General features: G+C 41.6%; 1 protein-coding gene across 7 annotated transcripts in view; it reads left to right on the forward strand.

Annotated features, from left to right (window-relative positions):
* SLIT2 (slit guidance ligand 2) overlaps window positions 1-19,354 on the forward strand; it is a 216,233-nt gene that overhangs the window by 175,465 nt on the left and 21,414 nt on the right. For 4 of the 7 annotated variants that reach the window (XM_075194717.1, XM_075194719.1, XM_075194720.1 and 1 more), the window contains 11 exons: window positions 3,850-4,000; window positions 6,425-6,499; window positions 8,577-8,720; window positions 9,341-9,484; window positions 12,861-13,027; window positions 13,192-13,324; window positions 14,878-14,946; window positions 16,021-16,092; window positions 16,556-16,627; window positions 17,974-18,045; window positions 18,633-18,796. In XM_075194717.1, the coding sequence (XP_075050818.1) occupies window positions 3,850-4,000; window positions 6,425-6,499; window positions 8,577-8,720; window positions 9,341-9,484; window positions 12,861-13,027; window positions 13,192-13,324; window positions 14,878-14,946; window positions 16,021-16,092; window positions 16,556-16,627; window positions 17,974-18,045; window positions 18,633-18,796 (1,263 nt within the window). Of the gene's footprint in view, window positions 1-2,520; window positions 2,539-3,849; window positions 4,001-6,424; window positions 6,500-8,576; window positions 8,721-9,340; window positions 9,485-12,860; window positions 13,028-13,191; window positions 13,325-14,877; window positions 14,947-16,020; window positions 16,093-16,555; window positions 16,628-17,973; window positions 18,046-18,632; window positions 18,797-19,354 lie in introns of all 7 variants that reach the window. The other 3 variants (XM_075194722.1, XM_075194716.1, XM_075194718.1) reach the window with 1 other exon arrangement.

A 19,354-nucleotide genomic window follows, 5' to 3' on the forward strand; every position in this document is an offset into this window, starting at 1 on the left:
TTTTAGAAAGTTGAAGGTGAACTTGTGCTTCCACAGTGCCCTCACAGCAATCACTCTGGGGGGTATATTTACTAAACTGCGGGTTATTCTAGTTATCTTTTATTTAGTACATTCTACAACATGACAGCTAAAATCTGATTGGTTGCTTTGGGGAACATCTCCACTTTTTCAATCCCGCAGTTTAGTAAATATACCCCTTGCTGTTAGATGTATTCTGTGTGCATAGATTTATTTCTGTAGAAAACATCTATAGTCCATTTACTCTCTTTGAAGGACATATATTGCATATAAATGGTTTATTTATAAACCATGTGTATTGGAAATACTGTGATAGGCCATATTGAGATAGAACAAGTTGTAGTATAAATTGGTTGACCTGTAAGTAATAACCATCATATAACTGAGTGTTTATCACGTATACTGTAGATCAAACTGAAACTAGAGTTACCTTACAAAAAAGATCTACTAATAACATTCACAAATACATATGTAAAAGTTCCAATATACCTTGATGAATTTTGAGATATTTAGCATTACATATACATTTGTAGAGCCTTGCTACAGTATTATTCAGAGCAATTACTGACTTGGAATGCTGCTGATTATAGGGTAAATGCTTCCCTCATGATCACACTTTGTCATATATCTTCAGTTCTTGGAAACAGCTGAAACTTTTAAATATATATTGGTGAATGTTGTATTTTAGGTGTAGTAGACCTGTAAAAGGTCTAGCCATTATCCCATCATCCCCCAGGACGCTAATAATAGTTGGTCTGCGGAGAACCGATACACTGTGGTTGTACGTGGTACAGTTGAGAGACACTTTATCCAAATCTATAAAACCATTCTGTAATAATTGCAAGACTGTTTTATTCAAAATCAAAAGCCACTAGCCTGGGGTTGTTGTTTGTGACTACTGACTGCTTATGAATTGTTTCCTTTTTATTTGCATAATGGTGCCGCTTCAGTTTCACAGTGACAGAATAATCTTACATGTGTTTCGAAGCCATGTCTTACGCTAGACATAACCAACATAAAGCCAAATTCTCTGCCTCGCTAATACAGGTTGAGCGCTGCTTTCAGATGTGTAAAGAGAATAGGTTTTTATGATGGGATATGGGAATATTTGATATGGATTCCTCATTTATAAGAAGTGGATGGACAATTTGGGTTTATCCATGTGCTCTATTAGGTATATAATATTGTACATAGAGAACAGAGTGTTAGTGCTACAGGAGGACAGGTTAACTATTTGTCTACCAGCACGGACTGTTTCATTACAGCACACGTCTGGCCCCCAGCGTTTAGTGAAAGGCAGTTTACAAAGCAAATGTTTGATTCCCAGGGTTTTCTTCAATAAAAGAGGCCTGGAATAACCTGTACATTGAAAGGCTTCCAGCTGGCAGGACTGCTGAAAGAGACGGCCTTTTACAGAACCCTAATTAATTTTTGGAATTAGAGGTCTTTTCCAAGTCAAAATAATGTAGATGTATTTATAAACTTAAATGTGGATGTGATCAAGTAAAACAGGTTTTGTTATGTGTAACCTAGTGATGTCTGCTGCGTTTGTGCGATACTCAAAGAAAGTATGAGTGTGCCACATTTATCTTATTATTAGGTCATTGAGATTTCATGTTCACAACCGCAGATGCAACAATGTCATGTTTACTGTGCAGCCGTGGCCATTTGGGGGGCTGTGACGTCACTCTGTCCTGGGGAATATTTACATGAATGTAGGTACGGCCCCCACAATGACTGCCTCCACTGGCCCCCATTTACCAAGCGTATGGGATGTACCCCAAGACGGTGCACGCAGCACACTTCAAAGTGCACGATGCAATAGTTTAAACGTCCCAACATGAAAAGTCCAACCTCTTTATAACGACCTCTTTCATTAAATTACACTTTTCAGTTTTTGTCCTAAAATCCTGCTCGTACAAGTATAGCAGGAAGCCTAACCTCCTCCAGCTCAAATCTAGTGCAAAGTCCAAGGGTCTTTATGCTGAATGAAGATGTCTATGCAGCCTTCCTCAAAGCAAGGATTGCATTTATCTTATTTATATATACTACAAAATCACCTTTAGTTTTGCACTGCTGCACAGGAGTAGTGCTTACGTCGTATTTGGCAACAAACGATGATGCTCTCGGTGTCCTGTGCAAACTTCTGCTGTTCCGCAAGCGTCGCTAACTTGCTCCGCAAATCCGTCTTCTTTGGAGGAAATCTTGACGCCTCAGCGCATATCACGCTTGATGTGGCCAAAGAAGATTTTGCTCTGTGTATCGCCCATTTAGCACATCATAATTTTACATTTTAAGATTTATTTGTGTGTCCTGCATCCTCCATAACCAGCATGTCAAGAAATGTGGCCTATACTGTGTATTAAGATACCCATGTTATATGCAAAACTATAGAGTATTATGTATCTTCATTCTCAGTTTTATACCAAAGGCAAATGGATATTTCTTCTCTCCTGTTTATTTCTTGCTCTCTCTCCTCCTTGATTACCTTTTACTTTTCAGGTATTCATCATTTGGGCTGTAAGTAACCTTTCTTTCTCTCCGCATATACTTTCTTTGATCCTAATGTATCCTTTTTTTCCAGCCCAATGTTTGCTCAAATGATCCCAAAGACAAAAAATGGACCTTTGTATAACTTTCTCGATTAATTCACCAAGTCCAGTTCTAAACATTTTATTTTGTTTAACATCAGAGTCAATAATAGAACAAGAAAAAATGTTTTGAAATGTTATTCAATATGCACACTATTATCTACCAAATAAATGTTGTTATTAATACTAGCCACATCCTTTATATTAAGTGGAACTGGTGTTTTAAGAGAGAAAGGCCCTTACTTGTACCCATGTCTGGTTTTGATGTTGTGGAAAACGAAGAAAGAAAAAAGCCTTCTGTATTTTTTCCCACTCTCCGTTTTCTTGTGCTCTCGCTTAATCTGCCCTGTTAATACTGATGCTATGACAGTCTGCATTCTGTAGCAAGAATGGCCTGCTGCATACAGGTATTACACACCAGCAGACTCTCCAGCGATCAGCTCTGCCCTCCTCCCCCCTCTTCCCTTTTGGTCCTCTCTTTGGTGTAATGGATGCACTTATGGTAATCAAGCGAGATTTTCTGTTGTGCTTGATCTAACCATGTGATTGTCAGGTATGAGTAAAACATGGTTCTGTCAAGCACCATGGAACGTCACGCAGCTTTCTACAGCATGGCAAGCTGCTGAGGCTTGTGGCACCTAGGATATATACCGCCCTGCTGCCGGCGGACGGGATAACACCCGCAGAGTGCTAGCTCTTCCGCCAGCAGCAAGGCTTAGAAAGGAGAATTAAATGAACTCTTTTAGCTTACAAGCTGCTATAACAAACAAAACCTGTTCAGATTACATAAAAAATGTCGATATTGTGCAACTATGTGATGAGTAAACTGCAAACGTTTAATATGGTTATTATAATCATTCAATACATCTATTTGTTAATACAAGAGCATGTGCTTCTAACCGATTTAAGCAAATTAGCACCACACTTACATGTGATGATAGCAAATGATTGGGAATGTAATAAACTATAAATGTAATAGCTATATACAGTGAACTGGGCCAGCAGAAAGTACAGCTGTGAAAAGCTCAAATTACATACGTGACCTTGTCATGTCGGCTCCTCTGAAACCTTTTGTACAGAACCTTTACGTGTGCTGAAGCCGTGGCGTATCTGTCGTCTTAGAAAAAGAGCCTCCCGCAAGTTTATTTCCCTCTCCCACTCTTGTGCCTCATATGGAATTTCCGCAGCAGTGACGACTGATTGTGACCTCCTGCTTTTAATTTCTCAACGTGTCCCACAGGTACAGAAGACTATAGGTCCAAACTGAGTGGAGACTGTTTTGCTGACCTGGCTTGTCCAGAGAAGTGTCGCTGTGAAGGTACCACTGTGGACTGCTCCAATCAAAAGCTCAATAAGATCCCTGACCACATCCCGCAGTACACTGTTGAGCTGTAAGTACATTCCCCAGTATAGAGATGAGCTGTAATTATATACCCCACCCCAAGTACATTCCCCGCTAGGTAGCTGAGGTGTAAGTACATTCCCCAGTATAGAGATGAGCTGTAATTACATACCCTGCCCCAAGTACAGTCCCTGCTAGGTAGCTGAGGTGTAAGTACATTCCCCAGTATAGAGATAAGCTGTAATTATATACCCCACCCCAAGTACATTCCCCGCTAGGTAGCTGAGGTGTAAGTACATTCCCCAGTATAGAGATGAGCTGTAATTACATACCCCACCCCAAGTACAGTCCCCGCTAGGTAGCTGAGCTGTAAGTACATTCCCCAGTATAGAGATGAGCTGTAATTACATACCCCACCCCAAGTACAGTCCCCGCTAGGTAGCTGAGCTGTAAGTACATTCCCCAGTATAGAGATAAGCTGTAATTATATACCCCGCCCCAAGTAAAGTCCCCTCTAGGTAGCTGAGCTGTAAGTACATTCCCCAGTATAGAGATAAGCTGTAATTACATACCCCACCCCAAGTACAGTCCCTGCTAGGTAGCTGAGCTGTAAGTACATTCCCCAGTATAGAGATGAGCTGTAATTATATACCCCACCCCAAGTACAGTCCCTGCTAGGTAGCTGAGGTGTAAGTACATTCCCCAGTATAGAGATGAGCTGTAATTACATACCCCACCCCAAGTACAGTCCCCGCTAGGTAGCTGAGCTGTAAGTATATTCCCCAGTATAGAGATAAGCTGTAATTATATACCCCGCCCCAAGTACATTCCCCGCTAGGTAGCTGAGCTGTAAGCACATTCCCCAGTATAGAGATGAGCTGTAATTATATACCCCACCCCAAGTACAGTCCCTGCTAGGTAGCTGAGGTGTAAGTACATTCCCCAGTATAGAGGAGATGAGCTGTAATTACATACCCCACTCCAAGTACATTCCCCGCTAGGTAGCTGAGCTGTAAGTACATTCCCCAGTATAGAGATAAGCTGTAATTACATACCCCACCCCAAGTACAGTCCCTGCTAGGTAGCTGAGGTGTAAGTACATTCCCCAGTATAGAGGAGATGAGCTGTAATTACATACCCCACTCCAAGTACATTCCCCGCTAGGTAGCTGAGCTGTAAGTACATTCCCCAGTATAGAGATAAGCTGTAATTACATACCCCACCCCAAGTACAGTCCCCGCTAGGTAGCTGAGCTGTAAGTACATTCCCCAGTATAGAGATGAGCTGTAATTATATACCCCACCCCAAGTACAGTCCCTGCTAGGTAGCTGAGGTGTAAGTACATTCCCCAGTATAGAGATGAGCTGTAATTACATACCCCACTCCAAGTACATTCCCCGCTAGGTAGCTGAGGTGTAAGTACATTCCCCAGTATAGAGATGAGCTGTAATTACATACCCCACCCCAAGTACAGTCCCCGCTAGGTAGCTGAGCTGTAAGTACATTCCCCAGTATAGAGATAAGCTGTAATTATATACCCCGCCCCAAGTACATTCCCCGCTAGGTAGCTGAGCTGTAAGCACATTTCCCAGTATAGAGATGAGCTGTAATTACATACCCCACCCCAAGTACAGTCCCCGCTAGGTAGCTGAGGTGTAAGTACATTCCCCAGTATAGAGATGAGCTGTAATTATATACCCCACCCCAAGTACATTCCCCGCTAGGTAGCTGAGCTGTAAGCACATTCCCCAGTATAGAGATGAGCTGTAATTACATACCCCACCCCAAGTACAGTCCCCGCTAGGTAGCTGAGGTGTAAGTACATTCTCCAGTATAGAGATGAGCTGTAATTATATACCCCACCCCAAGTACAGTCCCCGCTAGGTAGCTGAGGTGTAAGTACATTCCCCAGTATAGAGATGAGCTGTAATTACATACCCCACCCCAAGTACAGTCCCTGCTAGGTAGCTGAGCTGTAAGTACATTCCCCATTATAGAGATGAGCTGTAATTACATACCCCACCCCAAGTACAGTCTCTGCTAGGTAGCTGAGCTGTAAGTACATTTTGCACAAGTTGCCACACTATATATGCAACAGAGATTCAAGAAAACTGTTTAAGTTCTTATCTTTGACTGGGATCTCTCTCCTTCCATCAGAGATCAGAGGATCAGTGGACACAGCCCAAATAGCAGGTTTCTAATTTATGAACTGGTCATGTAGGCTACCCAATAAAGACAAATAATTATCCCATCATTAAGTGGTGTTCTGCAAAGTTGGGGGCATGAATTGTAAAATCTTCATTTCAGAATTCTGCCATTTTAGATATAATTGTAAATGAGGACAGTGCGTGAGTCTAGTTACATTCTATAACCACACAAGCATTAATGTTCCATTGTATACAAAATAGTGTCCAGCCTTCATTTATTTTCACTCATTTTTGTGTTTTGTTTTTTTATTATGTTTCTCATTCAGGCGTCTCAACAACAATGAATTTACAGTCTTGGAAGCGACAGGAATTTTCAAAAAACTTCCCCAACTGCGAAAAATGTGAGTGTCAGAGTGTGTTATACTATATATCAGGGAATGAAGCCTCAGCGCAGTAGCCGGCACAAGCTGCCGCTCACAGCATTACCAGGAGTCGGTCGTCATCCTACTGGTGTGCTGTAAAGCTAAGGTCTGCTCTCTTACCAGTAAAACAGCAGGAATCCTGGAGCCCTGACCTAAGTGAGATCCAGGGCGTTCTGCTTGCTGCTTGTTCACATCTTTTACTGCCCCTGCTTTAAACTTCCATCTGAAAAATATCAAGGCTAAATTATTAGTTATATGATTTGTCTCATCTGTGTCACCTTGGTGCATAAATAACTCTCAGAGACTTATGTAGCTTTAATGGGGGTTTTGACCAACAGATGATATTGATTTACCGGTAAATACACGTCCTGCAACTTTTATTGTATACTGTACATTTTTTTTTTAAGATTTTGGTTACTTTCTGTGCTTTTCAAAGGTGACACCAACAGGTAGATTTATTTTATTTGCTGCACATGGCTGAAGAGCATAGAAAGAATACCAAAAGATAGTTATGTATTCAGTATAAGAACAAGGAGGACATGTATAGTACCTTGTTATGGCATGTAAATGTCTGCTTTCCTGGTCATTACATGAACCCTCATAGCACAAACATCTTAGATTCACATGTATGTGACTTATTTGAAGTGTAATAATTCTTCATAGTCACTTGTGTCGCCTTATGTTGAAGCTTCTGTTTGATCATTTTTTGCTGACTGTTCTACATTTGCAGACAGTTAAGATCACTTTACTGTAAATTCAAATAGAATGGTTTTGAGTAATCAAAATGTACCATTTATTTTTGAGACACTTGTATATGTAACATCAAAAAAGCTCTGTTACTGAGCCACCGAAACATTTCTCAGTCGTAGCTCATTCTGAAATATAAATCTACTGGGACAAGTGACATTTAAATAGTGTGAAATGGTAGAATACACGTTGCTTTAGGTATTAGTGTGCACCCTTTGCTCTGCACTACTAATTAGAGACATGACTGTAGCACTACTGAGAAAAGAAAGGAAGCTTTACCTCTTAAGTAAAACAAATTGCATATATGAACTGTCATATAGCGATGCATTAGACACCACATTATTTCCGAACCAGTTTTGCAGGATCATGACATCCCTGATCTCTGCTGTCAGAGGACCCTGCTCCTTTCTACTGTCTAATTATCAGCCTGCAACATCCATTCCCCTCCACATCATAACCCAAATCCTGCCCTGACACAATCAACTGTGTGGATAGGCCTCTTCCTGCATCAGGGTCAACACTGCACTGCTGTGGTCATTCTCATTATCTGATTGGCTACACATTGTTCTATCCCCGCCCCATTTTTCAAAACTGCGAACTGACCATAGTCAAACATACCTTTAAAAAGCCTAATTGGCAAAACAATCTACTTAACACTGTGCGATACAATTGTTTATCTGTAAGGAAAGCAGATAGGTGTAATACAAAAGCACAACATCAACACTAGAAACATAGGCCTGTGTTTCCCAGCGCTGATCTTCAAGCCACCTAACAGGCCAGGTCTTATGGCTATCCGTGCTGGAGTACGGTTGACTTAGTTATCTTTGATTCAACTACCAGTGCTCCAGCATGGAAATTGTTAAAATCTGGGCTGTTAGGGGACCTGATTGGAGTTGGGACCACTGCCACCTGGGTGGCGGAAGAATAAAAACGGTGATAAAAAAAAATTGGGGCGAGTGCAGAGAAACTCAACCAAAAATGTGCACATTGTTATCTTCTTTCCTTTTACATTGGTAAGCCACAGCCATAGATGGATGGTCCTATTAGCTTATATTCTCTTCCAGGAATGGTAATAAAAGCGTAGAGTAATACAGAACTAAAGTATAATATAAATACTGGCACACAGTTATAAATAGCACACAAAGATCTGTGAGTGTTGTGTGTTTTCTTTATCACGTGTGATAGAGAATAGTAAAATGCTGCGTGTTTCATGTTCTACTGACCAGTGGAAGCTCACTCTACGTTATGGTAAAATCACAAACTTCTTTATCTGTTACATTGGTGTTTATTTATTGATTGTTATTTTTAGAAACCTAAGCAACAATAAGATCACAGATATCGAGGAGGGAGCCTTCGATGGGGCCAATGGAGTGAATGAACTCATCCTGACCAGTAACCGAATAGAGAACGTTCGCCATAAAATGTTTAAAGGCCTGGATGGGCTGAAATCATTGTACGTATTTCCATGTTAACTTTTTTTGCAAAACCTCATTCCCATAGATATAACAATTTTTTTATTTTTTTTTCGATTACTATATTTATTATATAGAAGAATTAAGCACTTACCTAAGGCAGCATTATTCCAGGGGGCAGTGTATATATATATATATATATATATATATATATATATATATATATATATATATATATATATATATATATATATATATATATATTTATTTTATATCATTTTAATGTTCTGTTCTGTTTTTGTTATTAGGACTTTACCATTTATTTTGAGGGGTTTGTGGTTGTTAGCTAGAGAGGCTGAAATACAATTATTCCTTTAGGACATATTCACTCATAAGGGCATATTCAATTAGCGGGGGAAGTAGCAGCAATGTGCAGCTGTGCATTCTTTATGTTAATACGGTACCACAACATCGTGGATTTCCCTTTGGGGGGCAAACAGAAAGTAGCGGTAACGCAGGGTGCCTTCAGGTCCGTTCCAGAGGCATTGTGGCATAATTGAATATGCCCCATAATGCTTACAGCAGAGTTACCTGTAAATACAGCCCAACATTACTGTTTATATAACAAAGGTAATCTTTTTTTCTTTCCTCTTATTTGCAGGATGCTGAGAAGTAATCACATCAGCTGTGTGAATAACGACAGCTTTACTGGTCTGAGTTCTGTGCGCTTACTTTCTCTGTATGACAATCAGATTGTCACTGTGGCCCCCGGAGCATTTGATACATTACATTCTCTGTCAACTTTGTAAGTAACGTCTGCAGCAATAGTCTGTAAATGCAGCATGTTGCTGGTATTGTGTGTGCCTATTGCCATAGTAATTCTATTCCCTAATATTACCTGGCCATATCTGAAAACTGCATAGGTTTTACTTGGCAATGTGTAAAGCAGCTATGTGTATAATCCTACAACAGGATTTTTTTCAATTAAAACAATAGTTTTAAAATACACAACCAGCGGCAGGCTGGCAAATGTATGCCAGGGGGAAGGGGAGGGGGCAGACTGAGCTCAACAGCCTATTAAGAACATTAGCCCACTAACCCAGCCCAAGGTAACCCACTGTGGGACGAGCCCATGGGTCAGCAAAATCTCTATCAGAAGCAATCACTAAGGTTAGAGCAGGACTTTAGAGCAGGCCTGGGCAAGTGCATCCAGAAGTGAGGAGCCAATAATATTGTAATTAAAAACTTGCAAGTTATGTGCACGTCTTTAGAGATAGGAGCCATGCACATTGGCAGTGATGATATGCCAGCCTATGCCACCACAAAAGCATTACACCCGTCCATGTACACCCAGGGCCGGTTTAACCATAGGGCTAACTGGGCTACAGCCCAGGGGCCTATGGCATCCAGGGGGCCCTTGAGAGTGCTCAGCAGCAGTATTGATCGGTCGGGGTCGGGGGCGCCCCCGGCACGATCAGTGCTGCTGAGCACTTTCACTGCGGCCCTTCCCCGGCGAGCTGTAGTCTCCTTACTGAGGAGATCTCGAGAGTCTCACTCTCACGAGATCTCCTCAGTAAAAAGCGTACAGCGCGCCGGAGAAGGAGGTAAATGCCGGGGGGGGGAGGCGGACAGCTCAGATCACGGGGGGGGGGGGGGGGGCTCCATTCCCTTAATCCGGCCCTGTGTACACCCATAAATGCATTACACCTGCCAGTGTGCCTTGACAAAATCGATATCTGTGTACACCTACATAAAAACACATTATACCAGCTATGTACTCCCACAAAGAAAAAGATTGCACCATCCTAAATACTGGAGCAAAAAGCATTACACCAGCATGTGTGCTCCCACATAAAAGTGCATTGTACTAGTGTGCATGCACTCACAAAATGTGTTGCACCAGATTATATGTCTCTATGCAAAACATTTCCACGGCCTGTTCCTTGATGAATACTTCATTACCCCAGAACTGGTTCTTTTTAGCCATTGAGGCGTTGAGCACACTCCGTTGCTTTCACTCCTCTAAAGATCCCTGAATGTGACGTCACCTGAGTTTCCAGTGATGGCAGCTGTGACTGCAGCAAAAAAACTAGTAGTTCACAGTGCTAAAAGCCAGATCCATCAGTCCGTATCCAGCATTTAGAGCTATGATACACTGAAGATGGGGCAGGCATCCAGTGTCCATCTACAGTGCAAGGATGGAGACCAGGATTTGTCCAGCTCCTGGTTATGATGAGTTGGCTAAAAGCTCGCCAAAGTAAATAAAATATAGTAAATATAAATGTACTGTATTTTACTATATTTGAGTGTTTTTGGCTCTTTATAGCTCAGCTCACTCTAACCTTAATGGTTGATTTGTATTGATCTGCTCTTAAGTCCTATACCATAAGAATGTAATATGTTTGATAAATGGCTCTTCCTGGGTGTTGCCGGATTGTGTCCCAGTATATCCCGAAGTTGGATGACTAGATTCTGTCCTCTGTTATACCTCCAATGCCACCTATATGCCAAGCTAATCACTTCTTCCAGAGCGTGTAGGTGACAATTTGTTTCGAAACTGCTGCTGGAAATCGTATATAAAATTATTGTAATACCTGTTTATTTTTTTTAGCAGTCAACTACATTTTTTCCTATTTTGGTTCAAATAAACCCCACAAAATGTTCCATTTAGTAATGACAATTCTGTGTTACATCTGACTCATAAAGCATGACCCTGGCTTTAGTTAGCTGGCATGAGTAAACAAGATAATTATCAATGGGAACTTTGTGTAAATTTCTCCTGAACAAACTGTTATTCGCTGTCCAAATAGGTTGCTAAAACGTGCCATGTAATTGGTGTTAGAATTGCTGTATTCATCAATTACAGCTTCTTGCAGTTTAGCGAAGGTTTTCGTGTATTTACAGCTGGTGAATGTATTAAGGGAGAATGTATTCTCATTACAGTAAGTTCCAAGCTATTTCTGTGTGATACAGCAGCTACTGACACACTACCTCATGTATGTGACACTGTACACCTACCAGCTCATTTATGAAAATTAAAGATGGCATGTTTATGAAGGCCGGGATTGTCAATAGACCAGAAATGAAGTGGTGAGATGCCAAGGGGATCGGGAATTGCAAGTGAATTCATTTCTATAACTGGCATGTAATCAGCTCCGCTGTCAGTGTGAATTGGAAACCGGCTCTTTGAAGCAGCCGAGAGACGGAAATCACAAGATGACAAATTAATGAAATTGCGGTTGTCAGTTAAAATCCAATAACAAAAAAGTAATCCGCCTTCATCCCTATATCAAATGACTGCATTGTGTGAGAGGCGTGGTGTGACAGCGAGTCGGATTGGGTACTAACTCAAATAACCTATTAAATGAGCTAAGAGGGGATTCACAGCCGTAATCTTATATTGCTGCTGGTGTGAACCAGACCCCTGAAAGAAGGAACAAGTGTCTGTTCCTTTAGATATTTGGAATTAATCGCCCCCTTCTCTGCTTAAGCATATGATTCACTATATTGTATTGCAAAAATGTGTTATGCCACAGGTTTGTGTAGGTTTTATGTTAGGTCAGGGGGATTATAGATTTATTTAGAATGTAAGGTTTTTTTTTGTATTAGAGTTCCCTCTTATGACTGCCAAGGGGCTTTGCACCTTCGTATTACTTATATTTATTATTCTATTATTAGAATGTCCATGCCCTCCTGCAGCTTTCACTAAGTATGCCGGTCTTCTTTTTGGCGTTTTCATCCATATCTAGACATATTTGTTTTTCTGATGCCCATGGATATTGCAGAATGCCAATCTGGATAAAATTGTATCCCTTGCAATGAGCACAGCAGAGCTGTGTCATAACTAAGGGCAGTGATTATAAACCACCTGCCTGATTGCATAAACACATGGCTGAAAGGCACAGAAGGAAGCCAGAAAGATAAAGGAATGTATTTAAATTAAATTTTCTGGAGGTTATCTACAATCCAAAGCAGAAAGAGATTGGAAATTGGACAACCACTTCAACAAACATGCAGTAAATGTTCTGCACAGACTATGAGGAAGTAACAGCATTGATACAAAGATGACAACACCCAAATGTCAACTAGTTGTTTTTACGTTGCTGCTTTTTGTGCATGTCTACAGCAGACTGTTTATATTGCTCTCTTACACTGATTGTACATTCTTTTTAATATTAAAGGAATCTTCTGGGAAATCCCTTTAATTGCAACTGTCACCTGGCCTGGCTGGGAAACTGGCTAAGGAAGAAACGTATTGTAACTGGAAACCCCCGCTGCCAAAAACCTTACTTTCTTAAGGAGATTCCCATACAAGACGTTGCAGTTCAGGACTTTACTTGTGATGAGGGTAAGAATTCAGCAGTGTATGGATAAAAATTCAGAGTGTGCAGGCCAAAAAAATGTTCACAGCCTCAGACATCAATCTTAGTATCTGCTTTGACAGCACTTTGTAAAATGTACAAATCCGTTCACGGTTTATTGAATATCACTTGTGTCATTTGCCAACACCAGGGAACGATGACAACACTTGCTCACCCCTTGCTCGCTGCCCAGCAGAATGTACCTGCTTGGATACAGTGGTCCGTTGCAGTAACAAAGGCCTAAAATCGTTACCCAAAGGCATCCCTAAGGACGTCACTGAACTGTAAGTCAGAGTAATCGACATGTACACTTCCCCTGTCTTACCTCTCCCCTGACATCCTCTTACCCCCTTCTTGATCCTTCTTCACTATAGTTGTATACCTCGCCCTCATCCTTCCTCCGTCTCCATACACCTCTCCTCCTTCCCTTTCCTGGCTGCCAAGTGTTCTAGAGTTCATTTTTATATTTAGTGCACCTGTTCTCAGCTGAGTTGTTTTTGTACTTCCCTGTATGCCGTTCCTGTTGTGTATATGCTTTATGTACAGAGCAACGGACCCTCTATGGTGTCCTATAATTAATATATAATAATATACTGTGTGTGAGGGCTGCCACCAGTAATGATGGGGTTCCAGTACTAATGTAACCGGCAGGGCCCCCTCCTTCCTTCCTTCCTTTCACACCACCGCCATTTTTAAATTGTCGTTTACCCAACAGTTTGCTAATCCATACACCCTGGGTCCCTCTAGCCATGGAGATGGATGCGATGTCTACAAGGGGGCCCGCTGCTGCATCCCTTAATTTAACACAGAGACCCCCCCTCACATCTAAGGAGCAGCTGCTGCCTAGAAATTGCGCCAGCCATGTCCCTTAATTCACTGCGGAGGCTTCCTCTCCCCTAATACATCTGTTTGGGAGCAGGGCTGGTCGGGCCCCCTACTGCCATTGGCGGCCCTGCTGTGTGTTACTGAAACAAGAAAGTGTGACGCCATGTCCTTCAGCACTACAATTATTTGCAAATATCAGTAGTTTTCTGACCGTCACTGATGCAGAAGAAAGAGATTTCCAAACTGCCCAATTGTTTTATTTCTCCTAAACCCTACTGGTTTCTTCTAACTTTGTATATATACACATACAGATGGATCAGGAGCAAGCACCTGCCACATGGCTCATTCATAAATACAGTCAGTTATTAAAAATGATGTGACAATCCACCAACTAGTTACATGTCTACATTATGCGCTACAGAATTTGCTGGCGCTATATAAATAAATGATGATGATTGTTTTTTACTTATTAACTGGCTTAAATATGATTGTAAATGTTCATTTAAATTAAGCTGAAGAGCGAAATGCCAAATATTGTTCCAGAAATACCTACAATTGATTTGAAAGTCTAATTTGACAGACTTGGCTATAGTACTAAGTGCGGTAGAGAAGCTACTGTTAGTTAAAGTAATAACAGAAGTTTAGATGTTATAAAGTATAAAATAGCAGTAAAAATAAATATAAATCAATGATTAAAAATATTTATTTCTGCCAGGCTTTGAGAAATAGCGATTTTCGTAGCACTTTCTTCAGCAGTGAATGTTTAGTTGCTCTGTGTACTGTCTATTTATGTAAAGTCATATAGCAGAAAGCAAATCTGTTGTGGAGTGAATTCATTATGCATGCTGCTGACTCAGAGAATGAATTTATGTGGTTTACTACTGTTGTATTTTCATTGCGCTCTCGCCATCATTTATCATTCAGCCTCTGGGACCCCAGAAAATGTACCTTGATATGAAACCTTTTAATGCAGTTACACGGTGATGGATTTCATTTTATATTTGTTTTTTAGGTACCTGGATGGAAACCAGTTTACCCTCGTCCCAAAGGAGCTGTCCAATTATAAGCACTTGATGCTCATGTGAGTATAAATATCAGTTATTTGCTGCAGTTTATTAAAGGACCAGTAAATATATATTATCTTGTTGTCTTCCCTTCTAGTCTGTAGGCGGTAAGAGGGGCTGTCCAGTGACCCCGACAGACATGAAGGCCAGATCCTTGCAGTGCACTTGTTTATGTAGAAAACTGAAATTAAAATTAAAAGATTGCATTTTCTAAAGTCTAGTATTTTACGGTCTGCTGATCAGTCTAAGCAGTAAGACACAGGATCAATTACCGATTGGGCAACCCATGGAAGAGATACCTAGATAGAGGTCTTCTGGCTTCTTTTGGGCTCATCAGAAGATGACCGCACATAAAGGCTGGTAGCAGTCATCCTCCCTCTGTATTCACCAACATAGCTGGTAATGATCTGATTGAGTTTGGTCGGGTTATTTACTGGCTTTGGGGCTACACACACACTGAGTTATCGCCCCCCTCCCCCTTATGAGCCAGCCTATGAAGAGTTTACTCCGAGACCAAAATGTTTTTGGACTGGGGAGTGTCATCCTAGAGCTTACAAAGCTGTCACAGCTACAGCATACCAAACAGAAGGTGCACTGTACTAGAACTGTACATATAATGACATTTTACATGGTTCACCTATATGAGCCTATGATGCAAAGCTACATTATAATGAATAATTATTGTTAGCTGATTAATTATAACTCCCACTATAGCATTCAAATGTGACTTTATGGACCTCTGCAGTGGGATGTCCTATGGTATAGGAGTAGTGGTGAAATGTTTAGTTTAATGATCTATAAAGATCAATATAAAGTCCAGAATCCTACCTTAATTAATGGTGTTACCTATCTGTTTTAAAGCATTGTTTCAAATAATAAAATCCATACAATAGGCGTTCCACATCCGTAAAGCTTTCAATAACCCAGTCTTCAGGCTCTGTCATGAATCAGTATAAACAGGATGTGTTTATTGTACTATGTACCTTTATGTGTATCATAAAATAGCATCGGCACTGATTTATATGTATTGTATTCTTTTTATCTGCTAACCACACGATCTCTCAAGCTGTCTTGTTGTGTGTTTCTTCCAGGGACCTGAGCAATAACCGAATCAGCACTCTCTCTAACCAGAGCTTCAGCAACATGACTCAGCTCCTCACTCTGTAAGTAAGATCACCAAGGGGATAGGAGAATGATATTCAACCAATAGCACTGAGGGACAAAATGGCTGAACTAATGTCCCCGAGAGCGTGTCAATGCAACACTGAGGCACATGAATATGAGCTGCGTCTGCTGGGGTTTATAATAAAGATATAACAGGCCGCTCATAAGACACAGACGTGAGCTGAAAAGAATGGCAGACCTGTTCTGAGATCTAGTCTAAGACATTAGTTAGATTCAATAATGGAAAAGAAAGTGGATAGATGCATGTTACAGTGTTAGAATTGTACGTGCTATTGTTACAGGCAAATGTCTCTCACTGTGTGATAGGGGTGCATTTAAGGCTGAATGAGGTCTAACACTGAATGAGGTCTAAATATAATTTAAAGGAATGTAAAGCCTAAATTTATAGGGCTATTTCTGTTATCAATGTCCAGACTTTTTAGCTTGTATTTTGTTTTACAGGATTCTTAGTTACAACCGTCTCCGATGCATTCCTCTCCGGGCATTCGATGGTCTAAACTCCCTTAGACTCCTGTAAGTTCTGCCTTGGGCTACTTATCGCCTTCTCCCTCATGTAGTACATGGTCTGGTATTGTGCTAACTGTGTGTGTATATTAGGTCAGTGAGGCTGATTTGTATAATATATCAACCATATACATAGAAGCATATGTTGGCAATAATCTATGTACAGATAGTAGATGTCAAAGAGAAGATTTTTGACCATAATAAAACACAAGGACTTCATACAGATCACAGAAGTCTTCAGTGACTACTAGTATCATTTATATTAACAGTTTGGGCTAAACATTTTCTTAAAACACACAACTGTCAAATTGAAGTAAAATAAGCAACAGTTATGAGGTGGTTTAATATTCTGGTGTGTCATATGTGCACTGACAGGCGTGCCTTCCGTCCCTGCGCTGGCGGGCGTGCCTTCCGTCCCTGCGCTGGCGGGCGTGCCTTCCGCCCCTGCGCTGGTGGGCGTGCCTTCCGCCCCTGCATTGGCGGGCGTGCCTTCCGCCCCTGCATTGGCGGGCGTGCCTTCCGCCCCTGCATTGGCGGGCGTGCCTTCCGCCCCTGCATTGGCGGGCGTGCCTTCCGCCCCTGCGCTGGCAGGCGTGCCTTCCCCCCCTGCCCTGGCAGGCGTGCCTTCCGCCCCTGCCCTGGCAGGCGTGCCTTCCGCCCCTGCATTGGGGGGCGTGCCTTCCGCCCCTGCATTGGCGGGCGTGCCTTCCGCCCCTGCGCTGGCAGGCGTGCCTTCCCCCCCTGCCCTGGCAGGCGTGCCTTCCGCCCCTGCGCTGGCGGGCGTGCCTTCCGCCCCTGCATTGGGGGGCGTGCCTTCCGCCCCTGCGCTGGCGGGCGTGCCTTCCGCCCCTGCGCTGGCGGGCGTGCCTTCCGCCCCTGCGCTGGCGGGCGTGCCTTCCGCCCCTGCGCTGGCGGGCATGCATTCTATCGCAGATCACTTTCAGAATGATGGAACACATTACTAGAATGCTCAATAGAACTAGTTGGATGTCACTCTGTAAAATATACCAGTGAGGAGTGACATCTCTACTCTAGTTTTTTATATGTTCTTGTCATTTAGGTTTATGTGACATTTATTTGCAGTAAATTTAGCAGCAAAGTGCTATATAGCATTTCATTCTACTACACAAGGTTCACTAGAAACCATCTTGATGGAATAAATACAGCTTTGCATGGCATTAGCCAATTAATTTCACATCATTCATATACATACGTGATGACATTGTGGTAATCGAGTGTTGCATATAACACAGATAAGGGCTGGGTATAGTGTTACAGAGATTGTCACATAGTTGTTAGATTTATTTGGGGATTGTTAACCCATCAACTAATGATGTACTTGTTGTGTCCCATAGGTCCTTGCATGGCAATGATATCTCCACTATACCGCAGGGGGCGTTCAGTGACCTCTCAGCCCTATCACACCTGTAAGTTTGTATCACAGAAAAGCTCCAGCTGGTTCAGCTAATTGGGACATTACATTGACTATTTCACTTTACTTTGGTGATAGTATAGTGCTTTCATTCCATATAACATCCATATGTTGCCTAATTCCTTTGTTACCACCACAATTTGCTGGATTTTTCAACCTCCCATGGATGTATTTTGATATATTAGCTTTATGTGCAAATGTCAAAGTGTTTGTCTTGTGCACTAATAATGGTATTATGCCAGTCAGTGGAACAACCAATCACGTTAGGAGAAATACACTATTTGTTGTAGTTTTATCCTAACCTGATTGAATGCTGGCTGTAAACACATATCTTCCTGACTAGAGTTAAACACACACCTTTAGGAAATCGCCCCATGTGTTTCTAACTATGCTGACGCATATGTGTACATCAGCCATTAAGTTACAGATTTGACACATTTAAACCTGCTCAGCATAAAAACATTGCTCTCAGCATACCGTATTTTTATTCAGAATCCCATCAATTTAATTTAAATGAAATAATGTGGGGGTTTTCTGTTCCCGCGGTGCACAGAGAAACATCTCATGTTTATCCTGTTCTAGGGCTATCGGGGCGAACCCCCTGTACTGTGACTGTAACATGCAGTGGCTGTCAGACTGGGTGAAGTCAGAGTACAAAGAGCCTGGCATAGCAAGGTGCGCTGGGCCTGGAGACATGGCAGACAAGCTTCTCCTTACTACCCCGTCCAAGAAGTTCACCTGTCATGGTAATGTCTCATTCTCCTCTCATTTCATCTGTGTACACTGAGTAACATCTAGTATGTCAGTGCAGTTCTCACTCATAGAGGGAGAGTATGGAGTTTATACCAATCAAACATACTTTATCCAAAGAAGCATAAAGAGTTCACAGTGAAAATAATGTTATCTATTATTTCCATGTTATTGAGCATGTAACATTAACTGCAATGTCATTCCTAGACTTTGTCACTTCTCAGTCAATATAAAGTTATTTGATGTGTGACTTACAACTAACCTTCCATCTTTTACTTTTGGCCTTGTGATAATCCTTACCCTAGAAATTCCAGGGCCTTGTGGGTTTCTGGTTGCAGGTAAGGGCTCCAGTCCTCAGGACTTCCCAAACGAACACCTTCACCTTCTGGCCTTCCCTAAGACGTGTGCCCCTAACTTCTAACACGCATGTTGTGTTCCGCTCCCCTGTCCTTGTCCTATATCTTCACGTGAAAGTACAATGTTGACATCAACTTGAAAGTTACTATGGTGATATAGGCCTGTTATATTTCTAGTTTTAAACAATAAAGGGACAT

This window comes from Mixophyes fleayi, chromosome 1, assembly GCF_038048845.1.
Source record: "Mixophyes fleayi isolate aMixFle1 chromosome 1, aMixFle1.hap1, whole genome shotgun sequence".
Taxonomy (NCBI): Eukaryota; Metazoa; Chordata; class Amphibia; order Anura; family Limnodynastidae; genus Mixophyes; species Mixophyes fleayi.